Source organism: Oryctolagus cuniculus, chromosome X (assembly GCF_051225735.1).
Source record: "Oryctolagus cuniculus isolate XC-2025 breed Fujian yellow rabbit chromosome X, ASM5122573v1, whole genome shotgun sequence".
Classification (NCBI taxonomy): domain Eukaryota; kingdom Metazoa; phylum Chordata; class Mammalia; order Lagomorpha; family Leporidae; genus Oryctolagus; species Oryctolagus cuniculus.
This window is the reverse complement of record NC_142888.1, coordinates 65,574,242-65,600,363: the sequence shown is the minus strand read 5'-3', so window position 1 is coordinate 65,600,363 and position 26,122 is coordinate 65,574,242. Positions and strand designations below refer to the sequence as shown.

The window sequence follows — 26,122 nt, the reverse complement described above, 5'->3', positions numbered from 1 at the left end:
ATTTTATATATCCTCATTTCTTCCCATTATGCATTTATTTCTCCATTTACCAACTATGGCACACCTGGCTCAAAAAATTATCAACATTTACCTACATAATACACACAAAGTTTGTAGCTTGATGTACACACATAATAGCTTCAGAATTACTATACCAATATCATCAATAATAATAAACCAAGTAAGGAAAATTTAATGTTTGTTGTAGTCCTACTTGTAAGACATGCAGAGAGAAAGAGAGAGAGAGAGAGAGAGAGAGAGAGAAGGAGAGAGAGAGAGAGAATCTTCCATACATTGGTTCACCCTCCAAATACCTGCAACAGCCAGGGCTGGGCCAAGCTGAATCCAGGAGCCAGAATCTCAATCTGGGTTTCCCATTTGGGTGGCAATGTCCCAAATACTTGAACTGCTCACTGGGTACACATTAGCAAGAAGCTGGATCTGAAGCTGGATTTGATCCCAACCATTCTAATATTGGATGTGGATTACCCAAGTGGTGGTTTGACCTGTTGTGCTTCAACACTTGCACCTGTTGAATCTCTTTTTGACTTTAAAATATATATCCAACTGAGGATACATAATTAGAGTACAGTAATCAAAACTTCCTCTCATTATTATTTTTGTATGTTTATGTTATTACTTCAATAAACAACTAGATTCATTTATGCTAGTGTGTATTCTTAGGACTTTATTTTTAAACTATTTTTATTTTATTATACTTTCAAAAGTAGAAACTGTGTGTGTATTACAAAAAATCAAAATTATAGGGCCAGCACTGTGGCTTAGCAGGTAAAGCCGCTGCCTGCAGTGCCAGCATCCCATATGGGCTTGGGTTTGAGTCCTGGCTGCTCCACTTCCAATCCAGCTCTCTGCTATGGCCTGGGAAAGCAGTAGAAGATGGCCCAAGTCCTTGGGCCCCTAAACCCACGTGAGAGACCCGGAGGAAGCTCCTGGCTCCTGGCTTTGGATCGGCACAGCTCCAGCCATTGTGCATTGTGGCCAGTTGGGGAGTGAACCAGGGGATGAAAGATATCTCTCTCTCTCTCTCTCTCTCTCTCTCTCCCCCCCCATCCCCGTCTCTACCCTTTGTAGCTATTCCTTTCAAATAAAATAATAAATAAATCTCAAAACCATCATAATTATATAAAAGAGACTTATCCAGAGAGTGTCAATTTGACCCCTATAACCTGCATTTTATTTTTGACAGGCAGAGTTAGACAGTGAGAGAGAAAGACAGAGAGAAAGGTCTTCCTTCCATTGGTTCATCCCCCAAATGGCCGCTACGGCTAGCGCACTGCACTGATCCGAAGCCAGGAGCCAGGTGCTTCCTTTTGGTCTCCCATGTGGGTGCAGGGCCCAAGCACTTTGGGCCATCCTCCACTGCACTCCCGGGCCACAGCAGAGAGCTGGCCTGGAAGAGGAGCAACCGGGACAGAATCCAGCGCCCCAACCAGGATTGGAACCCAGAGTGCGGGCGCCGCAGGCGGAGGATTAGCCTAGTGAGCCATGGAGCCAGCCCAACCTGCATTTCATTATCACACATCATCCACTGGAGGTATTCATTATCATTCAATTTCTGGTTTTGGTTTCCTCAGTTGCCATTTTATAAATATAAGGAAAGACATAAGACAAATCCTTATTTTGTTTTATTTTATTATTATTATTCTTTAAAGATCTATTTGTTTATTTGAAAGGCAGAATTACAGAGAGGCAGAGGCAGAGGCAAAGGCAGAGAGAGAGATCTTTCATCCACTGGTTCACTCCCCAAATGGTGGCAAAGGCCAGAGCTGAGCTGAGCTGAAGCCAGGAGCCAGGAGCCTCTTCTGGGTCTCCCACGTGGGTCCCAGGGCCCAAGGACTTGGGGCATCTTCCACTGCGTTCCCAGGCCATAACAAGAGCTGGACTGGAAGCGGAGCAGCTGGGACGCCAACCGGCAATCATATGGGATGCCAGCAATTCCGTCGGCGGCTTTACCTGCTACACTACAGCACCGGCCCCAGAAATTCTTATTTTATAGAACTCTTCATTTTGAAGAAATATTGTTTCAAAATAGATTGTGATAACATAGATTTAAAATTGCAAGAATTTTAAACTTGTATCAAATGCCTAATAACTGTTTTCTGTTAAAACATGAGGTTTCTTCACAGGAAGATCCAGGTCACGTGTAACTACATCTTCTTTGTATACCATTTAGTTAAAATATGAACAATTTATGCAAATAATCTCTAAAATAATTTGAACAATTTAAAGTGTCATCATTATTTTTACTCAGATTCCCTTCCCGATCTTAATATGTATCTACTACCTTTCAGAATTTGTTATCTTCTTTTGCTTGGTACAGTTGCTTAATGACTACGGTGGTGGTGTGAGAGCTGAGGGGGAGCCTCTGAGAAGACCCATGGAAGGAGCAACTAGAAGACCTCCCGAGGGACCTGTCTGGAAATCAGCAGACCCGCCTGCTTGGGGTCCTGTGAGGCCAATAAGGGGCCGTGCTGTGAGTCCTGAAAGAAGACATGCTGACAGACCCGCCAGAGGCCGAACCTTGAGTCCCATGAGGGGATTTTCTCCAAATCCCACCAGATTACACGCTGAGAGACACGCCAGGGGACGTGGCATGAGTCCCACCAGGGCGATTGCTGTGAGCCCTCCAAGAGGCTATATTGTGAGCCGTGCGGCGAGTCCTGCAAGAGGCCAGGCTGAGAAACATTCAAGGGGACGTAAACGAGCACGTGCCACGACAAAGAGTCGCCCAAGAGGCCATACCCAGGCCGTGAGTCCTGCAAGCAGATCTGCTCCAAATCCTGCAAGAGGCCATGCTAGGGGCCGTACAGCGAGTCCCATCAGGGCGCGTGCTGTGAGTCCCGCGACAGGACATGCCGAAAGACATGCAAGGCGCCGGACTGTCAGTCCTTTAAGGAGACACGCAGGCTATGCTGTGGGACTAGCAAGGAGACCTCCCATGCAAGAAGTCATTCTGGGAGCCGCAGTGGGACTCACTGTGAAATCAGCAGAAGGATATGATGAGGAAGCGTCTAGATCTGCAAAGCAATCGAAGAAGTAAGTTTGTTTTTATTTAACGTACCCTTTCATTTAACAAGTCCAATGTGCATTATATATTTAAAATAAGATCACATGTTTTATATACATTTGTCACCAAGAGTGAATCTACAAACACCATGCAGCAATTCAAGAATTTAAAGAAAGGATCTTACATATTGTCATTTTTATAGAATCTCCTCTGAGTAAAAAAGAACACTTTAAAGAAAAAGCACAATTTTGTGCTTTCGGCTTAGTCGTTTGCGCCACACTTTGCATCACTCCATTTTAAATTGGGATAGATGGCCTTGTCTGATGCTATAAACTTTATTGCCATTTTCAATATTCAAGAAGCAACAATGTCCATAGATAAAATGGTAAAATTATAGGAGACTGTACCTACAATCTATATGACAATATTGAATTACCCGCTAGGTTATTTTTCACTTGAACAATATAATAAAGTTTTAGATTCACCAAAAAGTCAGATATCTTCAAGGTTTTCACTCATATAATGATATTCCATATATAGTGTTTTACTAAATCATACATTATAAAGCAGTATTCGCTTTACTACTTAGGAATTGATGCACCATTCATAGTTTTATTATAACAAAAAGAAATACTTGATCCGAAGTGCCTACGTAAAAATATCACTACGTCCTTACCATATGCTAAGGCAGGTTTCTAAAATATAATCCAGCACTAAGAACTTTTTGGAAACATTTACTTTTCAGGAGTTTTAGGTACTGGCATTTTAAGCCTCTTAGAGTATAGACAACAATCATTAAGTTCGAGTAGAATTTAAGATGAATCCCACTCTGAAAAGCTTTTTCTTTCTCCTGAAGTGCTAAAAAATATACCAGAATCCAAATCACTTATTCCCTTCATTTATACAAAAATGAGGTCATCTCTCCTGTTTATGCAAGCTCAAATATCAGGACAATGTTCTTTGGTCCTTTCGAGGAATGTTTGCAGACTCTAATCACAGAGTTGATTTCTTTTTGTGACCTTAGCTACAATTAGAACATGCTGTGTGACCAGTGAATGCCAATGATTTGCTAATCACTACTTAGCTGAAACAACTATGATTTCTGCAGTCATATTTAATGGAGAGGCAGACTTGCTTTAAAAAAAAATTTTATATATTTATTTGAAGGTCAGAGTTACACAGAGAGAGAAAAAGAGGCAGAGAGAGAGGTCTTCCATCCGCTGGTTCACTCCCCAGTTGGCTGCAACAGCCAGAGCTGCGCCAATCGGAAGCCAGGAGCCAGGAGCTTCTTCCAGGTCATCCATGCGGGTGCAGGGGCCCAAGGACTTGGGCCATCTTCTACTGCTTTCCCAGGCCATAGCAGAGAGCTGGATAGGAAGTGGAGCAGTCGGGACTCGAACCAGTGCCCATATGGGATGCTGGCACTGCAGGCTGCAGCTTTACCCACTACGCTACAGTGCCATACAGTGCCAGCCCCAGCAAACTTGCTTTTTAATATTCTCTCTCTCTCTCTCTCTCATAAAACATTATTTAAAGAGGTAACAAATATTTCATATACTGTCAACTGAAAGAAGGATTTCTAAAATATCCAATAGGTTAAGTTTCAGAATGCATCCTCTACTGAGTAAACTATTACCAGTTCCTATTTTGTCCCTACTACACTTTTGAATAGTGTAGATGTAACTCTTCTACATTGGAGAGCAAGTTTGCCCTATTCAAAACAGCTCTTGAACCTTAGCTTTATTACCATACATAATCTTCTCACTTACTATTTATGTTTCTTGTTGTCTATGGATTTATTTACAAGAAAACCATTCCCTTAACATGTAGTTCTAAATAAAATACAATTTTATTGCTCCTTTGGACTTCTCTTTTCCTAGTTTTCATCAATTTCATCAACAAATAGGAGCAAAATGACAGCAATTCATCACTCGGTATAATGCTGTGGGTCAGCTGAAATCAATAACTGTTCCACAGGCCTGAGAACATGACTTAATTTTATTAATTTTTTCTGAGCTTTTGCCTCCTAATAGATATTTCCAGCTGTTGCTATGCTTTATTTGAAATTCTTTGGTAATTAAACATAATGGCTAAGTTTATCCTACTTTCCTTCAAATGTCAGCATACAAACTTTGTTCAGAAAAAGTCTGTTTTTTGAAATAATCTACATTCTAAAAAATATTCAAGCTATTAGGACTAGCATTGTGGCTCAGTGTGTTATGTAACAATCTGAGATCTGGCACCCCATCTGGGCACTGGTTCGAGTCCCAGGTATTCCACTTTGGATCCAGCTCCCTGCTAATGTGCCTTGGAAGGCAACAGAAGATGTCCCAAGTACTTGGGCCCCAGCCACCCACATAGAAGACCTGGAAGGAGTTCCAGGCTCCTTGCTTTTGGTCTTGCACAGACCCAGACATTGCAACCACTTGGGGAGTGAACCAGCAGATGAAAGATCTCTCTCTCTCTGTCTCTCTGTCTCTCCCTCTCTCTCTGTAACCCTTCCTTTCAAATAAATTAAGAAATAAAATTATTTTAAAATCACAGGTATAGATTGGAAAATATTCATTAAGTCACATTTTAAACTATTTTCAATATTTCATTTTAAATTATGCTTTATCTTTTTAATTAACATAATAATTTTACACACATATGGGATACAGTGTGATGTTTAGACACACATAAACATTGCATACTGATCAATTCAGAGTAATTAGTTTCCATCTCTCTATCATTTTTATATACTTGGAGGCTTCCAGCTCTTCTCTTGTATTTTTAATTCATAAAATATATACTAGGTTATTGTGAACTGTAGTGACCCTTTAGTATGTCTTTTTTTTTTTTAATTTTTTTTTTAATTTTTTTTTAATTTTTATTTTTGACAGGCAGAGTGGACAGTGAGAGAGAGAGACAGAGAGAAAGGTCTTCCTTTGCCGTTGGTTCACCCTCCAATGGCCGCCGCGGCCGGCGCGCTGCGGCCGGCGCACCGCGCTGATCCGATGGCAGGAGCCAGGAGCCAGGTGCTTTTCCTGGTCTCCCATAGGGTGCAGGGCCCAAGCACCTGGGCCATCCTCCACTGCACTCTCTGGCCACAGCAGAGGGCTGGCCTGGAAGAAGGGCAACCGGGACAGAATGCGGCGCCCCGACCGGGACTAGAACCCGGTGTGCCGGCGCCGCTAGGCGGAGGATTAGCCTAGTGAGCTGCGGCGCCGGCCGATCCTTTAGTATGTCTTGAGTTCAGGCATAGTGATGACTCTAGCTTCTCAAGATTGCTTTGGCTATTCAGGTTCTTCTGTGTTTTAAAATGAATCTTAGGATTGCTTTTTCAGTTCTGTGTAGAATGCCACTGGTATTTTTATGAGGATTGCATTGAATCTGTTAATCATTTGGCATATATGGTGTTTTAAATTATTAATTCTAGAGGCAGTGGTGCAGTTTGCACCCACACAGAAACACGAAGTGTAAAATACTGTTTCAGTACTAGTTATAGCATTACTTCACATTGGACAACACACTAAGAACAGATCCCACATGAGGAGTAAGTACACAGTGACTCCTGTTGTTGATTTAAAAATTTGACACTCTTGTTTATGGCGTCAGTAATCTCCCTAGGCTCTAGTCATGAGTTTCCAAGGCTATTGAAGCCTTTTGAGTTAGCCAACTTCAATCTTATTCAGACAGGGTCATAGCCAAGGTGGAAGTTCTCTCCTCCCTTCAGAGAAAGGTACCTCCTTCCTTGATGGCCCCGTTCTTTCCACTGGGATCTCACTTGCAGAGATCTTTCATTCAGGTTTTGTTGTTGTTGTTTGTTTGTGTTTTTTTTTTTTTTTGCCAGAATGTCTTGGCTTTCCATGCCTAAAATACTCTCATGGGCTCTTCAGCCAGATCTGAATGCCATAAGGGCTGATTCTGAGGCCACAGTGCTGTTTAGGACATCTGCCATTCTATGTTCTATGAGTCTGCTGTGTATCCCGCTTCCCATGTTGGATCGTTCTCTCCCTTTTTTATTCTATCAGTTAGTATTAGCAGACACTAGTCTTGTTTGTGTGACCCCTTTGACTCTTAGACCTATCATTATGATCAATTGTGAACAGAAATTGATCACTTGGACTAGTGAGATGGCATTGGTACATGCAACCTTGATGGAATTGTATTGGAATCCCCTGGCACATTTCTAACTCCACCATTTGGAGCAAGTTAGTTTGAGCATGACACAAATTGTACATCTCCTCCCTCTCTTATTCCCACTCTTATATTTAACAGGGATCACTTTTCAGTTAAATTTAAACACCTAAGAATAATTGTGTGTTAGGTACAGAGTTCAACCAATAGTACTAGAACAAAAAAAAATACTAAAAGGGATAAAGTATTAAATTGTACATCAACAGTCAGGACAAGGGCTGATCAAGTCACTGTTTCTCATAGTGTCCATTTCACTTCATCAGGTTTCCCCTTTGGTGCTCAGTTAGTTGTCGCAGATCAAGGAGAACATATGATATTTGTCCCTTTGGGACCTGCTTAGTTCACTCAGCATGATGTTTTCCAGATTCCTCCATCTTGTTGCAAATGACCGGGTTTCATTGTTTTTGACTGCTGTATAGTATTCTATAGAGTACATGTCCCATAATTTCTTTATCCAGTCTACTGTTGATGGGCATTTGATGCCTGTATCCCATGTTGAATGCCCAGCTGTACTTCTAATTCCAGCTTCCTGCTGATGTGAACTGTGGAAGGCAGCAGCTGATGGCTTAGGTACTTAGGAGACCCAGATTGTCTCTTGTGGCAGATTTTAACTAGTAGTCTATGTATTATTCAGTTTGCCATTAATGAAATCTCTGAGGCAGGCTACTTTATAAAGAAAAGAGGTGTATTTAGCTTACAGTTTTAAAAGTCCAGGTAATATTGCACAGGCTCTAAAGATAGCCTCCCTCTTGGCTACATTGTATCATGGCAGGAATGCATGTGTGTATCCACGCTTGTATGGGTCTGTCTCCCTCTTAATATTATGATGCCAGGGTTCAGTCAAGGGGGCATTGTCCCAATGACTAAACCTAATTTAGTCACTTCCCAAAGGCCCAACATCTAAACATCATAGTCAGATTACATTTCCACCCTTTTAGTATCATTAAGTTGAGACTTTGGGGATCAAACTCCTGCATGAGCTCACGGGGATACACCTATATATATATATATATATATATATATATACACATATATAGAAATTGTATTATATATAAAATACATAAATTATATATAAATATATATAAAATGGGTGACTATTTATATATATATAGTCACCCATGCTCTGTGTTGATTATAATTCACATGGAATATTTTTCCATCTCTTCATTTTTAAGATAATGGTGTTCTTAAGGGTAAATTTATTCTTTTTTAGGTAGCAAATTCTTTGGTCTTGTTTTTTTTTTTCTCCTTAATAATAAATTCAACGCCGGCGCCGTGGCTCAATAGGCTAATCCTCCACCTTGCGGCGCCGGCACACCGGGTTCTAGTCCCGGTCGGGGCGCCGGATTCTGTCCCGGTTGCCCCTCTTCCAGGCCAGCTCTCTGCTATGGCCAGGGAGTGCAGTGGAGGATGGCCCAGGTGCTTGGGCCCTGCACCCCATGGGAGACCAGGAAAAGCACTTGGATCCTGGCTCCTGCCATCGGATCAGCACGGTGCGCCGGCTGCAGCGGCGGCCATTGGAGGGTGAACCAACGGCAAAAGGAAGACCTTTCTCTCTCTGTCTCTCTCTCTCACTGTCCACTCTGCCTGTCAAAAAAAAAAAAATAATAATAATAAATTCAGTCACTCTGGGGCCAGCGCTGTGGCGCAGCGGGTTTACGCCCTGGCCTGAAGCACCGACATCCCATATGGGCGCCGGTTCTAGCCCCGGCTGCTCCACTTCCAATCCAGCTCTCTGCTACAGCCTGAGAAAGCAGTAGAGGATGGCCCAGATCCTTGGGCCCCTGCACTCACGTGGGAGACCTGGAAGACGCTCCTGGCTCCTGGCTTCAGATCAGCACAACTCCGGCCGTTGCAGTCAATTGGGGAGTGAACCATTGGATGGAAGACCTCTCTCTCTCTCTCTCTCTCTCTCTCTCTCTCTCTGCCTCTCCTCTGTGTAACTCTGACTTTCGAATAAATAAATAGATCTTTAAGAAAAATTAAATTCCATCACTCTGTGTCTTTTAATGGGAAACATTTAATATAATCATCTATAGGTAAGGGCTTACTATTGCCATTTCGTTCATTGTTTCATGATTGTTTTGCAATTCTTTTGTTCTTTATTCCTCTCTTGATGTCTTTAATTGTGGTTTGCTGTTTTGTGGTAGTAGTATGCTTTGATTCATTTCGTTATCTTTTGTGTATATAGTACAAGAATTTTCTTTTTCAGAGCCAGAGAAGGCCTAAAGATATTTCTCTGAGTCCGGGGAACACTTCCTGAATTTCCTTGGGACACAGAATTTTTCTGAGTCCACTTCTCTCTCCCTGCACCAAAGAGATTTCACATGATCTCTGATGAAGGTCTTGGAAAGCCTGTAATCAATCATACTTAGCCAATAATTTCCCCCTGGTAGTTGCAGTATATCTCTAGTTTACCCAAGAATTATTTGAATAAATAACTAGTCTAGAGATTAGTGTAAACACTCAGGAGCAGTAGCTTTCAATTACTGAATGTTATGCCCAGAAGTAACTAAATTATAATGTAATATCTTGCTTCTACTTGGAGCTATATGTATCAATTTACTCTTAAATATTTCTAGCAAATTTTTTTATTCATTCAGTATCTATTATACAACTTGCATTGTGCCAGGTACTGTATAACATAAATAGAATGTCATCATTACTTACTTTGGTGACTAGTACTAATTGTCAAGGAATTCTTATCTGGTCTTAATTTTATATGCTATATGAGGAATCTTCAAGAATTCATGGAAATGCATATTATAAAACTATGCATGGATTTCAAAATATTTTGGCACCAAAGTAAATTTATTTTTTAACTTATTTTTCACAACCTTTTTGAAGTACTCAAATTTTCTGTTTCTGGTATTGAAAATACTTGGTCATTCTCATTCATATGTTACAATAACTGTGAAATTAAATATTTTCTGCACATGAACTTTCTAACCCCCTTAATTATTTTTCTAATGTGAAACAGATGATTAGTTTTTAAATTTACCACTACTTTGCTCACTTACCTCAGAAATATTGGTTTCCTTTTCCCTCTAATTTTCAGGACATTAACTGGGGACTTGATAGCATAACATTCTTAGTTCTATATTTGGTATTACTAGTGGAATTTCTTTTTTTATATGTTTTACCTCTTTATTTGAAATATCATCTTGTTGAACTGAGATTAATTTAGTGTACTTTTCTTACAAGTTTCTATTAATTTGCTTCCCTTAAGTATAAATTAGAATGGAAGCTTTGCCTTTCCATGTAAGCTCCTGCTTCTCTATTTGACATGTGGTTCTTCTTTAACCTCCTTTTAATGTAACTCACTTAATCTAAAATGTATGAGTTGTACTTCAGTAATTAATCACGTGAGTCAGCACTTACTGGTATTCCAGACATTTATCAGATCATAGCAAGTCGAATTAACCTCATTGTGTGTAAGTCTCTTAAAGTCCATGTAAGTCATATGATGCTGACTAGTACAAAAATTTCATACTAATTTTTAAAATAGAATATCATTAATTAATACTGATGATAAAGCAAACAGTGCAGAAAAATATCTTTTCTTCAGGACTAAGGTGTGCAATAACTTCAGGCAATATATCCAATTACTCACTTTCTTTTATTTTAAAGTTTTATTTATTCATTTGAAAGGTAGAATGACAGAGAGAGGGGGAGACAAGAGAGGGAGGGAGAGAGACTGGGGGAGAAAGAGAGAGAGAGAGAATTCTGCCACTAAGCCACACTGTCGAAGATGAGTAGGGCGGCGGTGCCTTTTCCCTCCACAAAGACACCCAGGACAGGCTTCGGTGAACATGTCCATGTTTAATCACAAGCACGTACATTATAAAGGGCAGGTAAAAGGGGCGTAACCAATTATGGGGGAACACTGACCATAGAGCAGAAAGGACACTGGCGCCAATATGCCTATCCAATCAGCTTGAATGTCACATAGACAAGATGGCTCCCCAGGTGCACCTAATGGGCCTGGGTGGCATCTGGGAGTAGTTTACCTGATTGGCAGAAGGTGGAGGTGGGGAGAAATGTGCCTGGGCTCAGGTAACTGCTGAGATCGCCCACAAAATTCCATCCACTGGTTCTCTCCCCGAATGCCTTCATGTTTACAACAACGTGGGGTGGGACAGACCAAATCCAGATCTCTCATATGGATAGCATTGCTTGGGCCATCATCTGCTGATTCCCAGGCAAATTAGCAGGAAGCTAGATGAGAAGCAGAGGTGGGATTCAACCCCAGGCACTTTGAAATAGGATGTGGGGATCCCAAATGGTGGCTTAACAAATTGTGCCACAACACCCATCCCACTAGTTTACTTTGGATCTGGATAATGCTACATAACAATCTCCAAATCTCTGTGATTTATAACAAAAAATTATTTCTCATTCACAAGATTGTGATGACTAAGATGACTTTTCAGACTGTAAGACAGTGTCTGGTCTACTCCATAATTATTCCTATTTCAGAACCAGGCTTAAAAAGCTAACTCCTATCTGGGATAGATCTATTCACGTGGAAAATGGCAGTGGCACAGAAGAACAAGACACTTAATATATTTTAAGCTTCTGTTTAGACATCCACTCTTACTATTGACATGAGCAACCCTAACATCATTAGAGACAAAAAGTGTATACTTATCCCCCAAAAGGGAGGAGAAGGAATATTTTATGAATCATAAAATCTACCATACTGAACAACTCTACTTCAATAATGGTTACATTTTTGCTGCAAAGATGATTTGTGTTTCATTTTGATTACTAGAGTTTTCTATATCATATCTGGGTATCACTGTGACAAATACTCATTATAATCATAGCACATAGTAGTCTTAAATATTTTTGATGATATTCGTACTGTTTTTATTTTATTTTATTTTATTTTATTTTACTTTTTGACAGGCAGAGTGGACAGTGAGAGAGAGAGACAGAGAGAAAGGTCTTCTTTTGCCGTTGGTTCACCCTCCAATGGCCTCCGTGGCCGGCGCGCTACGGCCGGCGCACCACGCTGATCCGATGGCAGGAGCCAGGAGCCAGGTCCTTTTCCTGGTCTCCCATGCGGGTGCAGGGCCCAAGTACTTGGGCCATCCTCCACTGCACTCCCTGGCCACAGCAGAGAGCTGGCCTGGAAGAGGGGCAACCGGGGCAGAATCCGGCGCCCCGACCGGGACTAGAACCCGGTGTGCCGGCGCCGCAAGGCGGAGGATTAGCCTAGTGAGCCGCGTCGCCGGCCCGTACTGTTTTTTTAAACATCAGAAAATTATTTGTAAAAACTATTGGCTAACTATAGGCTGTTGTCTAAAATTCCATGAATCATCATCAAACATTTACAGCAACTGATATATAACTCAATGGACATTACTAGGATTTTTTTTTTACATTACTCCATAGACTGTATTGAATTTACTACTTGATTTGATTTGTATTGAATATACAGAATTTGATTCATCATGATTTATGTTATTCACAATTTAAAATGTATATGCTCATAGTATCCTCACCATAGAAGCCCATGAATAACTATTGTATACTCATTTTCTGTAACATCAATCTTAGTACTCTCAACTTGAGGATAAGAAACTCTTTCCAATATCATATGACCAACAAAATATAATTTCTTTGTTGGTTCCTGTATATGCAGGCACATGCATGAACACACACACATTTTTTAAAGTAATTTGACAAAAGACTGCACTTTTCTCTCTCCATCTCTTCTAATGTTACTTTAAGAAACTGACCATGTAGAAGAGGTCTCAGGCTTGTTTCTAAGGTTTGTTTTACAAATAATACATAACATTTTTTCTTTTGCCAACAGTAGACATTTTATGGAAGATGAAGGGCAGGTCCTTTACAATCATAAATGAATGAGAATATTAACTGCTAAATGTATGATTTTAAAATTTCATTGATATAGTAATTTCTAGATTAATATTTCCTAAGTTTTACAGTCTGTCTTTATTTTTCCCCTAGGTCTACTGCGGATAAAGATGAAAATGAAAATGAATCCTCAATTTTAAAGGTAAGTTTTACATAAATGTTTTCTGTACTGTGCTGCAAGTCAATTTTTTCCACTACTTCTATGATGTTGAGGTTATCCTTCCATATAAATTCATATATATTCACTTTATTCTTTCTAGCTGATTAGTAATATTTATATTAAAATTATAAAAGAATATAGCTATTTATATACATTGAAACAACTTTGGAAGGATGCACACCATATTACTGATATTAGGGGAGCAGACATGAAAATATTCGCCATTTCCAACTTATACTTCTACATTGCTTGAATATTTTGCTAAATATTCTGTACTATATTGCTTATTTTTATATAAATATACTGATATTTCCCTGTATTACATTTATTATTTGAAAGTAAAACCTAAAAAGCCTGCAAATGCAAATACATTGAAACATTGGCTACCATAGCATCTGTTTCGTAAAGTCTAATATTGGGATGAATTAATTGTATTTTCTCTTCTTTTTCTAAGAGGGAAATTAATGCTAGAAATGAGTGCTAGATTCGCAAAGCATGGCTGTATAAAGAATAACAGCTGGACTTACCTTGTTTACCTGAACTATTTCTTGAAGTCATGACTAGGATAGAAGAATCTGGGGGATACCTTGTGCCTGCATGAAATCAAGAATAATTGCACAAATAAAAGAAAATGTGGAACTAGAATCATTACATGGCATGTAATGAGCAACTAATACATGTTTGCTAAATGAAAGAATGAGAGAAAAAATACTATCACCAAGTTATTCAGAAATGTTAGACTCTTCACCAGAATTTAGAGAAAATACTTGGTTTCCCTGCATTTCTTAATATCATCTCACAAGAATTTGTTTTCTTTTTTCTGTGGAGGACTTCAACTTTTTCATTTCAGCTCTGCCTAGTGAGACATTTCTAATTTACTTTACTTAAACTAAAAATATGAATCTTCTCATTACTTGTTCTGAGCTAAAAGAAATATTAATGATAAGGGAAGGCAGGAATTTGATTAGGTGAGTTATACAAGTACAGCTCCCTTCAGAAACAATCCAATTCCTTCCTTCCTAAAGCATTCATTTTACATAGAGATAGACTCAGTGTTAAATATTATATGGAAGATCACAGGGAATTCTTTAAAGGATGGAGATACATTCTGATATAAAGTTAAGTACTAGAGTGACATTAAATGTATAATTAATTGCAATTCAGATTACACTAATCTGAAAGCTCAGCATTAATGTAACCAAAAATTCCAACTACAAATAGAATTACTAGTTCTGGAAAAAATAAGAATTTGTCCCCATATCTTTCAATTGATCTTTACTCCAAATTCAAATCAAAGTGACTTTTTTCTAACAGAGTCTGAAGACTAGAGGGGGCAGGTTTTTATGAGGAAAGAAATGGGATAATGCCAGGTGAAAAGAAAACGTAGGCAGCTAAGCACCCTGGCAACTTAGATCCAGAAAGCAATACTGCCTATGTCATAAGAGCATTGTCACTATTAAAAGCAATGAATCAGGGAAGTCACTAAAGACAAAGGAGATATTCTTTACCACAGTCTGACTTTTCCACACCAACACTCTGCTTTAAGAGGCTATCCTTCTCATTCTCTGCATTCCAATTATCTTTCTTTTAGATGATCAACCAGAGATTAGTTACCATTTGCATGCCCTTAGTGAGAAATATTTTTCCAGAAGTAGAGATACAGAGCTTGAAGAAGAGACATAGCCCTTGTTTTGATGGCATGTACATTTTAGGCAGTGAAACACAGGCTTGTTAAATTACACATATAAATGTGTGGAATTATAAGGTGAGGTGAGAACTGTAAAGTTACGTATATATGCATGTATAATACATAATATATGATTAAGTTTATATATATGATATATTACTAAGTGTACATATATGAAGAAACCTGACCTAAGATTATAAGTGTGTCTCAGAGGTGATAAGGGTGGAAAGGCTGACAGGAGGAAGTAACAGATAAGAAAGTGAATGTATCACAGAAGTAAACAAAGTAAAGGAGAAAAATGGGGGACTAGGTGGATGAAGATGGAATATCTACAGTGGAAGGAAGAGCAGGTGCACATATTCTATAGCAGGCCATAACATGGCATGTCAGAGATCCTGCACAACAGCCAGAAGCACTCAGATAGAGGAAAACGGTTAAAAAATTGGCCTGTGTCAGTAGACAAGGCTAAACAATGCAGGTATTTGTCTCTGTTGAATTTTTTGATATTCATTATAAAAGCTATGTGAAATAATTTAAGAATTTAAGCAGGATATGACATACCATATATGCAGTTTAAAAGTTCTTCATAAACTTCTGTTTTTGAGAAAATTAAGTTGAAATATTTTCCCTCTTTTGGCCACTAAGTACAAATTAAAACCTTGGATATTATACATTAAAAGAGTAAGATGCTGTAAAGTGGAGAGAATAAAGCAGACTAAATGAGGACCTGAGGAACAACACAATGGTGAGACGCTTGAATTCTCTTTTTCCTTGTGTGTTCTGGACCAGATGCTGCAGGAGACAGGAAACTTTAAATGCCAACATGTGCAGGCAACTAAGCCCCCAAGAGGTTGGTGTTTTGGCGTTGTGGGTAAACCCTCTGCCTGGAACGCCAGCATCCCATATGGGCACCAGTTCAAGTCCCTGCTGCTCCACTTAATGCACCAGGGAAAGCAGCAGAAGACGGCTGCACACCTGTGGGAAACTTGGATGAAGCTCTTGGCTCCTGGTTTCAGCCTGGCCAAGTCCTGGATGTTACAGTCGTTGGGGAGTGAACCAGCAGATGGAAAATTTCTCTCTCTCTCCCTCCTCCTGCCCGCCCCCCATGTAACTCTGCCTTTCAAATAAATAAAACAAATTTTTAAAAAAAGGCCCAAGAAAACTCTGCTGTCTCTAACAAAGACAAGGAAAGGAGCACCCTAGGATAACAAAAATTTTTTGATAATAATTGCAATGACAGCCAAGCACAATTTTTTTCATTTGATTGTTTCAGTAATTTTATTTTTTCCTCTTGATATAATATACTGAGTCTTTTTAAATTTTTATTTATTTATTTGAAAGGTAGAGTTACAGACAGGGAGAGAAAGAGAGACAAAGAAAGAGATCTTCCATCTGCTGGTTCACTTTCCAAATAGCCAAAACACCTGGAGCTGGGCTGCTCCGAAGCCAGGAGTCAGGAGCTTCTTCTGGGTCTCCCACACGGGTGCAGGAGCCCAGGGACTTGGGCCATCTTCCACTATTTTCCCAGGCCATAGCAGAGAGCTGGATCGGAAGAGCAGCTAGGACATGAACTGGCGCCCATATGGGATGCTGGTGCCTCAGGCGGAGGCTTAGCCTACTACACCACATCTCTGGCCCCTCCAAGCACAAATTGGAGACCCCAAATTTTCCTCGACTAGTAAAAGGCCGTTTAAGTGGAGAGCTTGGGTTTCCACCCTTGCTAGGCTGTAATGAAGCATCGTAAAACTTGGTCCCTCTGCTGTTAGAGAAGACAAACAGGGAAATCATGATTTTCAGCTCTGCCGAGGGATAATGATTCCCCTGCTCAGAGTCAGTGGAGATCATTTACAGAGCCTGGATATGCAACTTACCCAACAGTAAGGAGCCCTCTCCCGCTAAGCAGAGGGGTCAGAGGCTGCTGAATACACTGTTAGAACTTTGACCGCTACTCAACAGCAGCAAGGCCGCCCCCTGCTGGTGACAGGGGAGTAGTAAGGAATCACTCGCACCCCTCAGTCATCGTGCTATCAGCAGAGGTCTGTGGGAAGCCCCATTCCCAACTCCAGTCCAACAGTAATAAAAAGGGCCCCTTCCCCCCAAGTGTCAAACCAGGCTGATGAGGAACCTGGACTTCTAAGTCAAATTGGCAGTAACTAGATATGCTACCCCTTCCTTTGTCTGTTGTCATCTTTATGGTTTAGAGGAATGTTGTTCAAGTGTGTGGAGATTTCTCTGTAATAGTTTTGTATTGATTTCCTGGATTGATTTCTCTGTGTTAGAGAACACACTCTGGATCATTTCCATTTTTATGAAGTATTTGAAGTTTGTTTTATGGCACAGGATATGGTCTGTCTCATTTCATGGAACACACTATCCCAAATCAAAATATACATTCTTTCCAAGTAATTTGTGAAAATGGAAAGCATGTAGAGTCTAAATAATCTATGAGTCATAAAGGGAATCTCAAAAGATAGGAAAAATACACTGAGCTGAATGTAAATGAAAATATGACACATCAGATTGAGTGTTACAACATGAAAGAAAGAAGTGCTGAGAGGAAAATTTGTACCACTAAATTCCTACATTAGAAAAGAGAAAAGTTCCAAGTGACTAACCTAAGCTCAGTTCAAGAACCCAGAAAAAGAAGAGCAATATAAATCCAAAATAGGCAGAAGAAATAACAAAGATGAAAGCAGACATCAATGAAATTGATATTCAAAACAAACAAACAAAAAAAAACAACAAATAAAATCAAGGAAACATTTTTTTAAAAATTAAAATTGAAAAAATCTGTAACAAGACTGACAAAAAATGAAGCAAGAAGTCACCATTTTCAGAGTAAAACAGATTTTATCGCTATATATCTTGCAGATATAAAAAGGATATAAAGAAAATAGTATGAACAATGCTACACACAGGCCACGGCTCACTTGGCTAATCCTCCGCCTGCAGCACCAGCACTCCAGGTTCTAGTCCCGGTTGGGGCGCCGGATTCTGTCCCGGTTGCTCCTCTTCCAGGCCAGCTCTCTGCTTTTGCCCAGGAGGGCAGTGGAGGATGGCCCAAGTGCTTGGGCTCTGCACCCGCATGGGAGACCAGGAGGAAGCACCTGGCTCCTGGCTTCGGAACGGCACAGCGTGCCGGCCGTAGTGGCCATTTGAGGGGTGAACCAACGGAAAGACCTTTCTCTCTGTCTCTCTCTCACTGTCTAGCTCTGCCTGTCAAAATAAAAATGCTACACACATAAATTTAACAACCTACATGAAGTGGATCAAGCTCATAAAGCCCAAAATACCACAGACCACCCACAATAAAACAAATCATTTTGATACTCCTATAACTAGTGAGAAAGTCTAACTCACACTTTAAAACTTGACCAAAAGGTAGTCTTAACTCCTAAACTGGTTAATTGGAAAGTTCTACCAATAATTTAAAAGAAAATTAATTTTTCACAATCTCTTCTGGAAAATAGAATACAAAGTAACACTTCACGATTGATTCTGTGAAGCTAGCCTTGCTCTGATACCAAATCCAGACAAAAAATGGGCAAAGGGGAAAACTATAGATCAGTATTCTGAATGACTATAGATGAATCTAGAAAATATATTTTGTATATATACAAAAATATTTGTAATTCACCAATACATTTTATAAATAAAAACCATGAACTAGTGGAGTTATTTCAGGGATTCAAAGTTATTTTAGTACTTGAAAATCATTCAAGTAGTCCACTAAATTAACATCCTAAAATCCCATATAATCATATAGGAGCTACTCAAAATGTTATGTGTTAAAGTAAATAAGATCTATACAACAAACATTATTATTAATGGTGAAGGATCACATACTTACCCATTAATACTAGAAATAATACATGAATGTCCTCTCTCATGACTCCTAAAGCAGCTCTGGACATTCTAGCAAACACAATAAGGCAAGGAAGAAGAATAAAAAACATAAGCATTTTAAGGGAATAAAGAAAGTGATAGTTTTAGATGCCATAATTATCTATCTTAAAATCAAAATTAATCCACAAAAACCTCTTATAACTACTAAATGACTTCAACAAGTTTACAGGAAAGAAGATACACTTTAAAAATAAGTTTTGTTTCTATAAAGTAGTATTGAATACATGGACACCAACATTTATAAAGATAACAGTTTTTACAATTGCCCAAAAATGAAATACTTGGTGTGAATCTAACATAACATATGCAATACTCAAATGATGAAAATTGCAAACACCAACAAAATAAATCAAAGATCTAAATGAATGCAGAGACATATTGTACTCATGGACATGCTTCCTGTGGGGAGCAACTGGGAGCAACTCGGACTAGACTAAGTTACTGGAATTAAGACTTATTCTATGCATCTGCTTTCCCACAATATGGCACTGGGAGAGGAGAAAACAGCTTCTACGCAGCTGCCTCTTGCCAACTTGAGTGATGACCTCCAGGAGCTGATCCTGCTCCTGATTGGAGGAGAGCAGCGTACTCGGCGTGTGGGCAGCCAAGTTGGGATTGGCGGAAGAGGACTATAAAGGAGGAGAGAGACAACATGCACCAGGAACATCTATCTGAATAACACCTGTGCAGCCCCCGAGAGAGCCGGCCGGTGGTGTGCCGCTCCCCCGCGGAAGTGGGGAATGTGGCAGGGGGAACCGCCCTTCCACAGAGGTGGAAGGGACGGCAGCCAACCCGGGAAGAACCAGCAGCAAACCTGGGGAGGGCCGAGCAGACGAAAGAACAGCGCAGGGTCCTGTGTCGTTCCTCCACGAAGAGGGGGAGCGACACTTCCCAAATATATGGGTTTAATATAATACTTGTGAAAATCCCGTCAAGAATTTTTGTGGAATTTATTCTGGAATTTATATGGAAATACAGAGGAACTAGAATAGGTAAAAAAAAAAATTGAAGAAGAAGAATAAAGTAGGAGAAATCACCCTACCCTATTTCAAGAGTAATTATATAGCTATCTTAACCAAGACATATATAGTAATCAATACACATAGATCAGGGGAACAAAACAAAAACCTTAAAGTAAATCTGTAAAAACATATCCAAAATCAACTCAGCGATGTGAGGAAAACCACTCAACAAATGTAAGTAACTGAACATTTATAAGCAAAAAAAAAAAGTCTAAACTTCATCCCTTATGTAAAAATTAATACAAAATTCATCAATGATTGAAATGTAAAATCTAAAATTTTTAGAAAAGATGTAAGAGAAAATAACTGGTTTCTGTGGCCAGAAAAAGAATTCTTAAACTTGAGACCAAAACGCACAGTCCATACAAGGATCATTTGATAAATTAAACTTCTTTAAAATGAAAAAATTTGTTTTGTGAAAGAGCCTGTAAAGAGAATGAAAAGTATGGGAGAATCTAGACCTATATAAAGAACATTCAAAACAACAGAAAAGAAAACCTGAATTATCCAATATAAAATGAGAAGACAGGAAAATATTAACATATTTTGTCAAAGAGGATACACAAATGGAAAATTAGTACCTGAAAAGATAATTATGCATGAGGAAAGTGAAAAATGAAAACAATAATGAAATTTCACTAAAGTCTTAAATGATTGAAACCGAAAGTAGTGACAACATGAAATTCTGATGAGAATATGGATAAACTAGATCACTCATACTTTGCTGGTGGGAACATAAATGCTGCAGCTGCTCCAGGAAACCATTTTCCAGTATCTTAAAAAGCTACGTATCTAACTACCACATGACCCAGTAATTGCACTTTTGGGCTTTCTTCCAGGAAAATTAAAACTCATATTCACACAAAAACCTGCATGCTAATCCTATATATATAATAGATCAAATGTAGAAAAAATATACATTTCCTTGAAACACACAACATTTTGAATGGATATCTAGAGAATTATATTAAGGGAATTATGATAACCCAAAATTTGAATGAATTTGATTCCATTTATATAATATTCTTGAACAGACAAAATTATAGGAATGGAAAGCAGATTTGACAGAGGTGGAGAAAGAAGTCAGCAGAGAAAAGAGGGTGTGATTGTAAAAGAACAACAAGAGGAATCCTTGTAGTGATAGATATCTGATTGTATCAATACCAATATCCTGGCTTTGATACTTTAGTTGTGCAAGATGCTATCATTGGAGGCAATTGGATAAAGTGTAAATTAGATTTTTCAGTATTATTTATTAAACCTGCATGTGAATCAATAATCATCTCAAAATAAAATAAAAATATAAAATTATCTCTGGCTCAAGTGACAACATGGAGTTGAGGGAGGCCAAATTTGATGTGCTAGGATGAAGAATCTATGTTAAATGGCGATAGGAGAATGAACAATGGTGGCAGCAGTGGAAATGGAGAGAACTGGATAGTTGTTGCAGAGATATAAAAATAAGAATGGCTAGGTTGAGTGATGGATTGGAATGGAGAGTGAAAGAAGAGGGGATGTGAATGATGAGCGCCTCAGGTTTTTAACTTCTGTGAAGAGTGCTGGAAGAGACGAGTGGCTACGAAGGAGGAGGCTGTAAACAAGTGAGAAGCCATGAAGAGGGGATGGATGGCCAAGGAACTAGGGATTCCTGTATTTAAAACCACTTAGGCTGGCGCCGTGGCTCACTTGGTTAATTCTCTGCCTGCAGCGCCGGCATCCCATATGGGTGCCAGGTTCTAGTTCCTGTTGCGCCTCTTCCAGTCCAGCTCTCTGCTTTTGCCCAGGAGGGCAGTGGAGGATGGCCCAAGTGCTTGGGCCCTGCACCCCATGGGAGACCAGGAGAAGCACCTGGCTCCTGGCTTCGGATCAGTGCAGCGCTGGCCGTGGTGGCCATTTGGGGAGTGAACCAATGGAAGGAAGACCTTTCTCTCTGTTTCTCTCACTGTCTGTAATTCTACCTGTCAAATAAATTAAAAAAAAATAGATTTTAAAAAATCACTTAGGAAGGTAAATACAGCAGAGGGGAAGAAAGGAGAGGAGAAGAAAGGAGGCAGGCAAGGATAGGGACATATATGATAGAAATAGGCAGACATATAGAACGTAAGTGAATGTGAAAATTGACTAATACTGGAAAGTTAACATAATCCTCACTTACTTGAGTTAGGGACAGGCTAACCAGCAGGCACCAAAGAGCAAATGAAAGATCTTAGATTGAAACTCATGTCTGTTTCACTTTCGAGCTAATTTCCTATGAATTATCTTTTAATAGAAACGGAAAGTTTTGATTTCCTCTTAGATTTTAGGAGCAGCTCCTTCATTAACATAGTAAAGAAATTAGGAAATATTCTTATTTGTTGAATTTAGGCAGTGCCTCTTTCCTTATCTCTAGATGTGCATACTAAGAAAAGTATCTTCTACATTTTGAGAGAACAGATTCACCAAAACAGGCAGATTATCACATTTCATTATCCTCAATATTATTTTTAACTCAGTATGAACAAATCTGAGTTGCATTTGACTAAGGACTTGATCATTTAACATCAGAATAAAATGTGGAAACATTTTACTGTACTGAGCTTCCTATTATAGAAGAATAAAACCCATTTCATTTATTTCTGGTAAGAGTTTACTCCTAATACTTTATTTTTCATTTGATGATTTGCTGGCTTGCCTATAATGCTTGTGTTGTGTATCTTTTCTTTTTCCTTTTCCTTGAATTGATCAGGTTTTATTTTTGTTTTTTCTCCCCTTGGTGATTTGGAAAGTATACTCATGATTTCTGTACTTGTAGTGGAAATATAGTTAACCTGTTTGTTTTCTAATCAGCATGTACTACTATCAGTATTCTTATCTAATAAACATGCTTTTACTTTCCTGTTAACTCTAGATACTTGTCATATTTCACTGGAAACACTGGAATTTTATTTTTAATTTGTTACTAGAGTTTTTACATTATTTCATTACCTCCAAAATATTAATTAACAATTATCATAAATTTCAACTCCATATTATCAAAAATTATTTAGATTGGGTTCTATGATTTAGTGTTTTTGCTTTGTTTTGCTTTTATTTGCCTAGCATACTTTCTCATATCACACATCTTTCTTCCTATTTGCTCCACTTTTCTTTTAATGGGGTATACATAAGTAATTTGTTTAAGAAAGGTCTTGAATAATAAATATTCTATATTGTTTAGACCAAAATATCTTTTTTATTTTACTCTTACATGAATGCTAATTCGGCTAGATATAAAATTCAATCTGGAGAAATATGAAGACATTGATCATTGTCTATTAGCATCCAGTGTCAGAGGTGAAAAATCTGAGAGGAAGCTCATTCTCATTCCTGTAATATAAGCTTAATATTCCCCTTCCTGTGTTCTGGAAGTTTCTCAGAGTTTCTACTTTTTTTAAGATTTGTCTATTTATTTAAGAGGCAGAGTAACAGATAGAGAGGGAGAGACAGAGAAAGAAGTCTTCCTTCCACTGATTCACTCCCCAAATGGCCTCAATGGCTGGAACTGGACAGATCCAAAGCCAAGAGCCAGGAGCTTCTTCTGGGTCTCTCACACAGCTGCAGGGGCCCAAGCACTTGGGCCATCTACCACTGCTTCACAGAGGAGCAGCCAAGACTGGAACTGACATCCGCATGAGATGCCAGCGCTGCAAGTGGCGGCTTAGCCTACTATGCCACAGTGCTGGCCTCCTCAGAGTTTCTTTTTATACTTGATTAATTAGTACTGTGGATCTATGTCAACATTTTTCCCCACTACTTTATTATTTGGTAATATGATTTGGAAAAGTCCTTGAGCTTGAATTTCTAGCTCACTAATTTGTTGGTCTACATATTTTACTACTCATTCCCTCTATTAAACTTTTGATTTGGATTATTATTAGACTTTTAATCTCCAAGAAATATTTCACAGAAGCCTCATGTTAAATTTTTAGGCTATTATAAATGATAGACAAAAATCCAATGTCTAATGTTTAATGCTTCAATTCAATTCGTTCTTCAATGACACAGTGCCATGTAACTCCCGAAAACACACATTTTTTTCAATGCTTTATCTTCTGCTATTTAACTAAAATAGGTGATAATATCTTTGCCTCAGTAAACTTACTTGAAATGCTGGAGCATGCTTAAATATGCACATGGCACTGTGCCTATCTCTGCAACCAATTAAAGTCTAGATGTTAACTTATGTAATGATATAAGAGCAACAATCACATGCTTGTTAAGAAGTGACCATTTTACCCCTCTGATTTCTTGTGACTATGTCATATAATACCTCACGTTTCAAATATGCTGCCTGCTACAATTGAGTAATTAACTTTCTTTCATAGCCTTGATTTTTTTAGAGTTGTAAATACACAGTAATTTAAAAAACCAGATAAAAAGGGATGTGATTTATATTAGTTCCTTCCTGGAAATTAAACTTGACATGTGAAAGGTGATACAAAGTCTAATTTGAGTCTAGACAACTTAGTCATCCTTGCCAGTCCAGTAATAAAAAGTTTAAATAGGTTATTGTGAACATGCTTCCAGATTGTTTACTATTGCTTACCTCAGTTAAAATCCCTGTAGTATAAATAAAAATGAATATCAAGCAAAGTAGCATAGATTCATAAATTTTTTCCAGTTGTTGAATGTAATATAAGTCCTTCTACTTTTGAAAGCAAGCTCAGACCCTTTATACCTACAAATAAAGCCTACAGGTGATTTGAAAGAGGTAAACCTAAAAAGAAACATTCTGGCATGCTTCTGAAGATTAATTAACATATTTACTTCGCAACCAACCATTAACATTTCTCCTTCCTAAATGCATCATGAGGAGTGAACACATCTCCTTTTATTCAGTGAATTCGATCTTTGAACATGAACATTAGCTCAGTATATTCAATGTATTTCTTGTTCAGTGAGTATGTGGCAAAACATTGAGAGTATTTTACTCTCAGCAGCCAGATAGCTTGTAATATCGGAGTACAATCCTCATAAAATCTACTCCATCAAATTCTCAACAATAAAGAGCTTATTCTGTATTCTGGTGACAATGTAACTTTGGGAATATTAAATATAAGATAATCAAAATGTAACGATGGGCATTGTGGTACTGTGGGTTAAGCCACCACTCGAGATGTCCACATCCCTTATCAGAGTACCTGGTTTGAGTATGGGCTACACGTGCACATTCTTCCAATCCAGCTTTCTGCTAATGACCATGGAGACAGCAGATTATGGCCAGAGTTGGGTTCCTGTCACCCATGTGGTATATCCACATGGAATTCCTGGCTCCTGGTTTCAGTCTGGCAAAGCTCTCGATGTTGCATACATTTTGGGAATGAACAAACAGATGAAAGATCTCTTTTTTCTGTCTCTTTGTGTCACCCTGTTACTCTGCCTTCCAAGTGAAATTAATAAAACCATTTTTAAAATGGTTACAGAAGAAATTCAATAGCTGAAACATGAACTGAAACTGAATAGATGATTTTAAAAATCAGGAAACTTGCTGTTCAAGTCTGGACCATAATATATTTGTTCAAATATTACAAAATGAAATTAACATTTTATCTAATTGTGATAACATGCAAAGCTATTGTTCAATCACTTTAAAATCAATTTTCAGCCTATAAGATGAATATGAACTGAGGAAAATCTTGAGTGAATTATGTTTTTTAAAGAAGTAGACATATAAATGTTGAACTACTGGATATGGGGGAAAAAGAGCCTACATTTGCAAGGTCACACATAAATCAGGGCCTAACATCTCCCCAGACTCTCTAGAATCCCTAGAATATGCTGTGGCTTGTTTAAAATCTCCCTCTGCCCCTAAATTGTGTGCTACATTAGTGTTCAGAATACCTTTTCACAAATAACACTCTGCCCACTGCCCATTTGCTTTCAGGATTAGAAATTGTCTTAGCTCTTTTTTTTTTTTTTTTTTTTTTTTTTTTTTTTTTTTTTGACAGGCAGAGTGGACAGTGAGAGAGAGAGAGAGAGAGAAAGGTCTTCCTTTGCCGTTGGTTCACCCTCCAATGGCCGCCGCGGCCTTTGCGCTGCGGCTGGTGCACTGCGCTGATCCGATGGCAGGAGCCAGGTGCTTCTCCTGGTCTTCCATGGGGTGCAGGGCCTAAGCACTTGGGCCATCCTCCACTGCACTCCCTGGCCACAGCAGAGAGCTGGCCTGGAAGAGGGGTAACCGGGACAGAATCCGGCGCCCCGACTGGGACTAGAACCTGGTGTGCCGGCGCAGCAAG

General features: G+C 38.9%; 1 protein-coding gene across 1 annotated transcript in view; it reads left to right on the top strand.

Moving 5' to 3' along the window:
* Positions 1-26,122, top strand: part of LOC100349442 (uncharacterized) — a 453,812-nt gene that overhangs the window by 361,310 nt on the left and 66,380 nt on the right. Inside the window, exons 16-17 of the mRNA XM_089323942.1 lie at positions 2,342-3,057; positions 13,187-13,235. Of these exons, the coding sequence (XP_089180068.1) occupies positions 2,342-3,057; positions 13,187-13,235 (765 nt within the window). The remainder of the gene's footprint in view (positions 1-2,341; positions 3,058-13,186; positions 13,236-26,122) is intronic.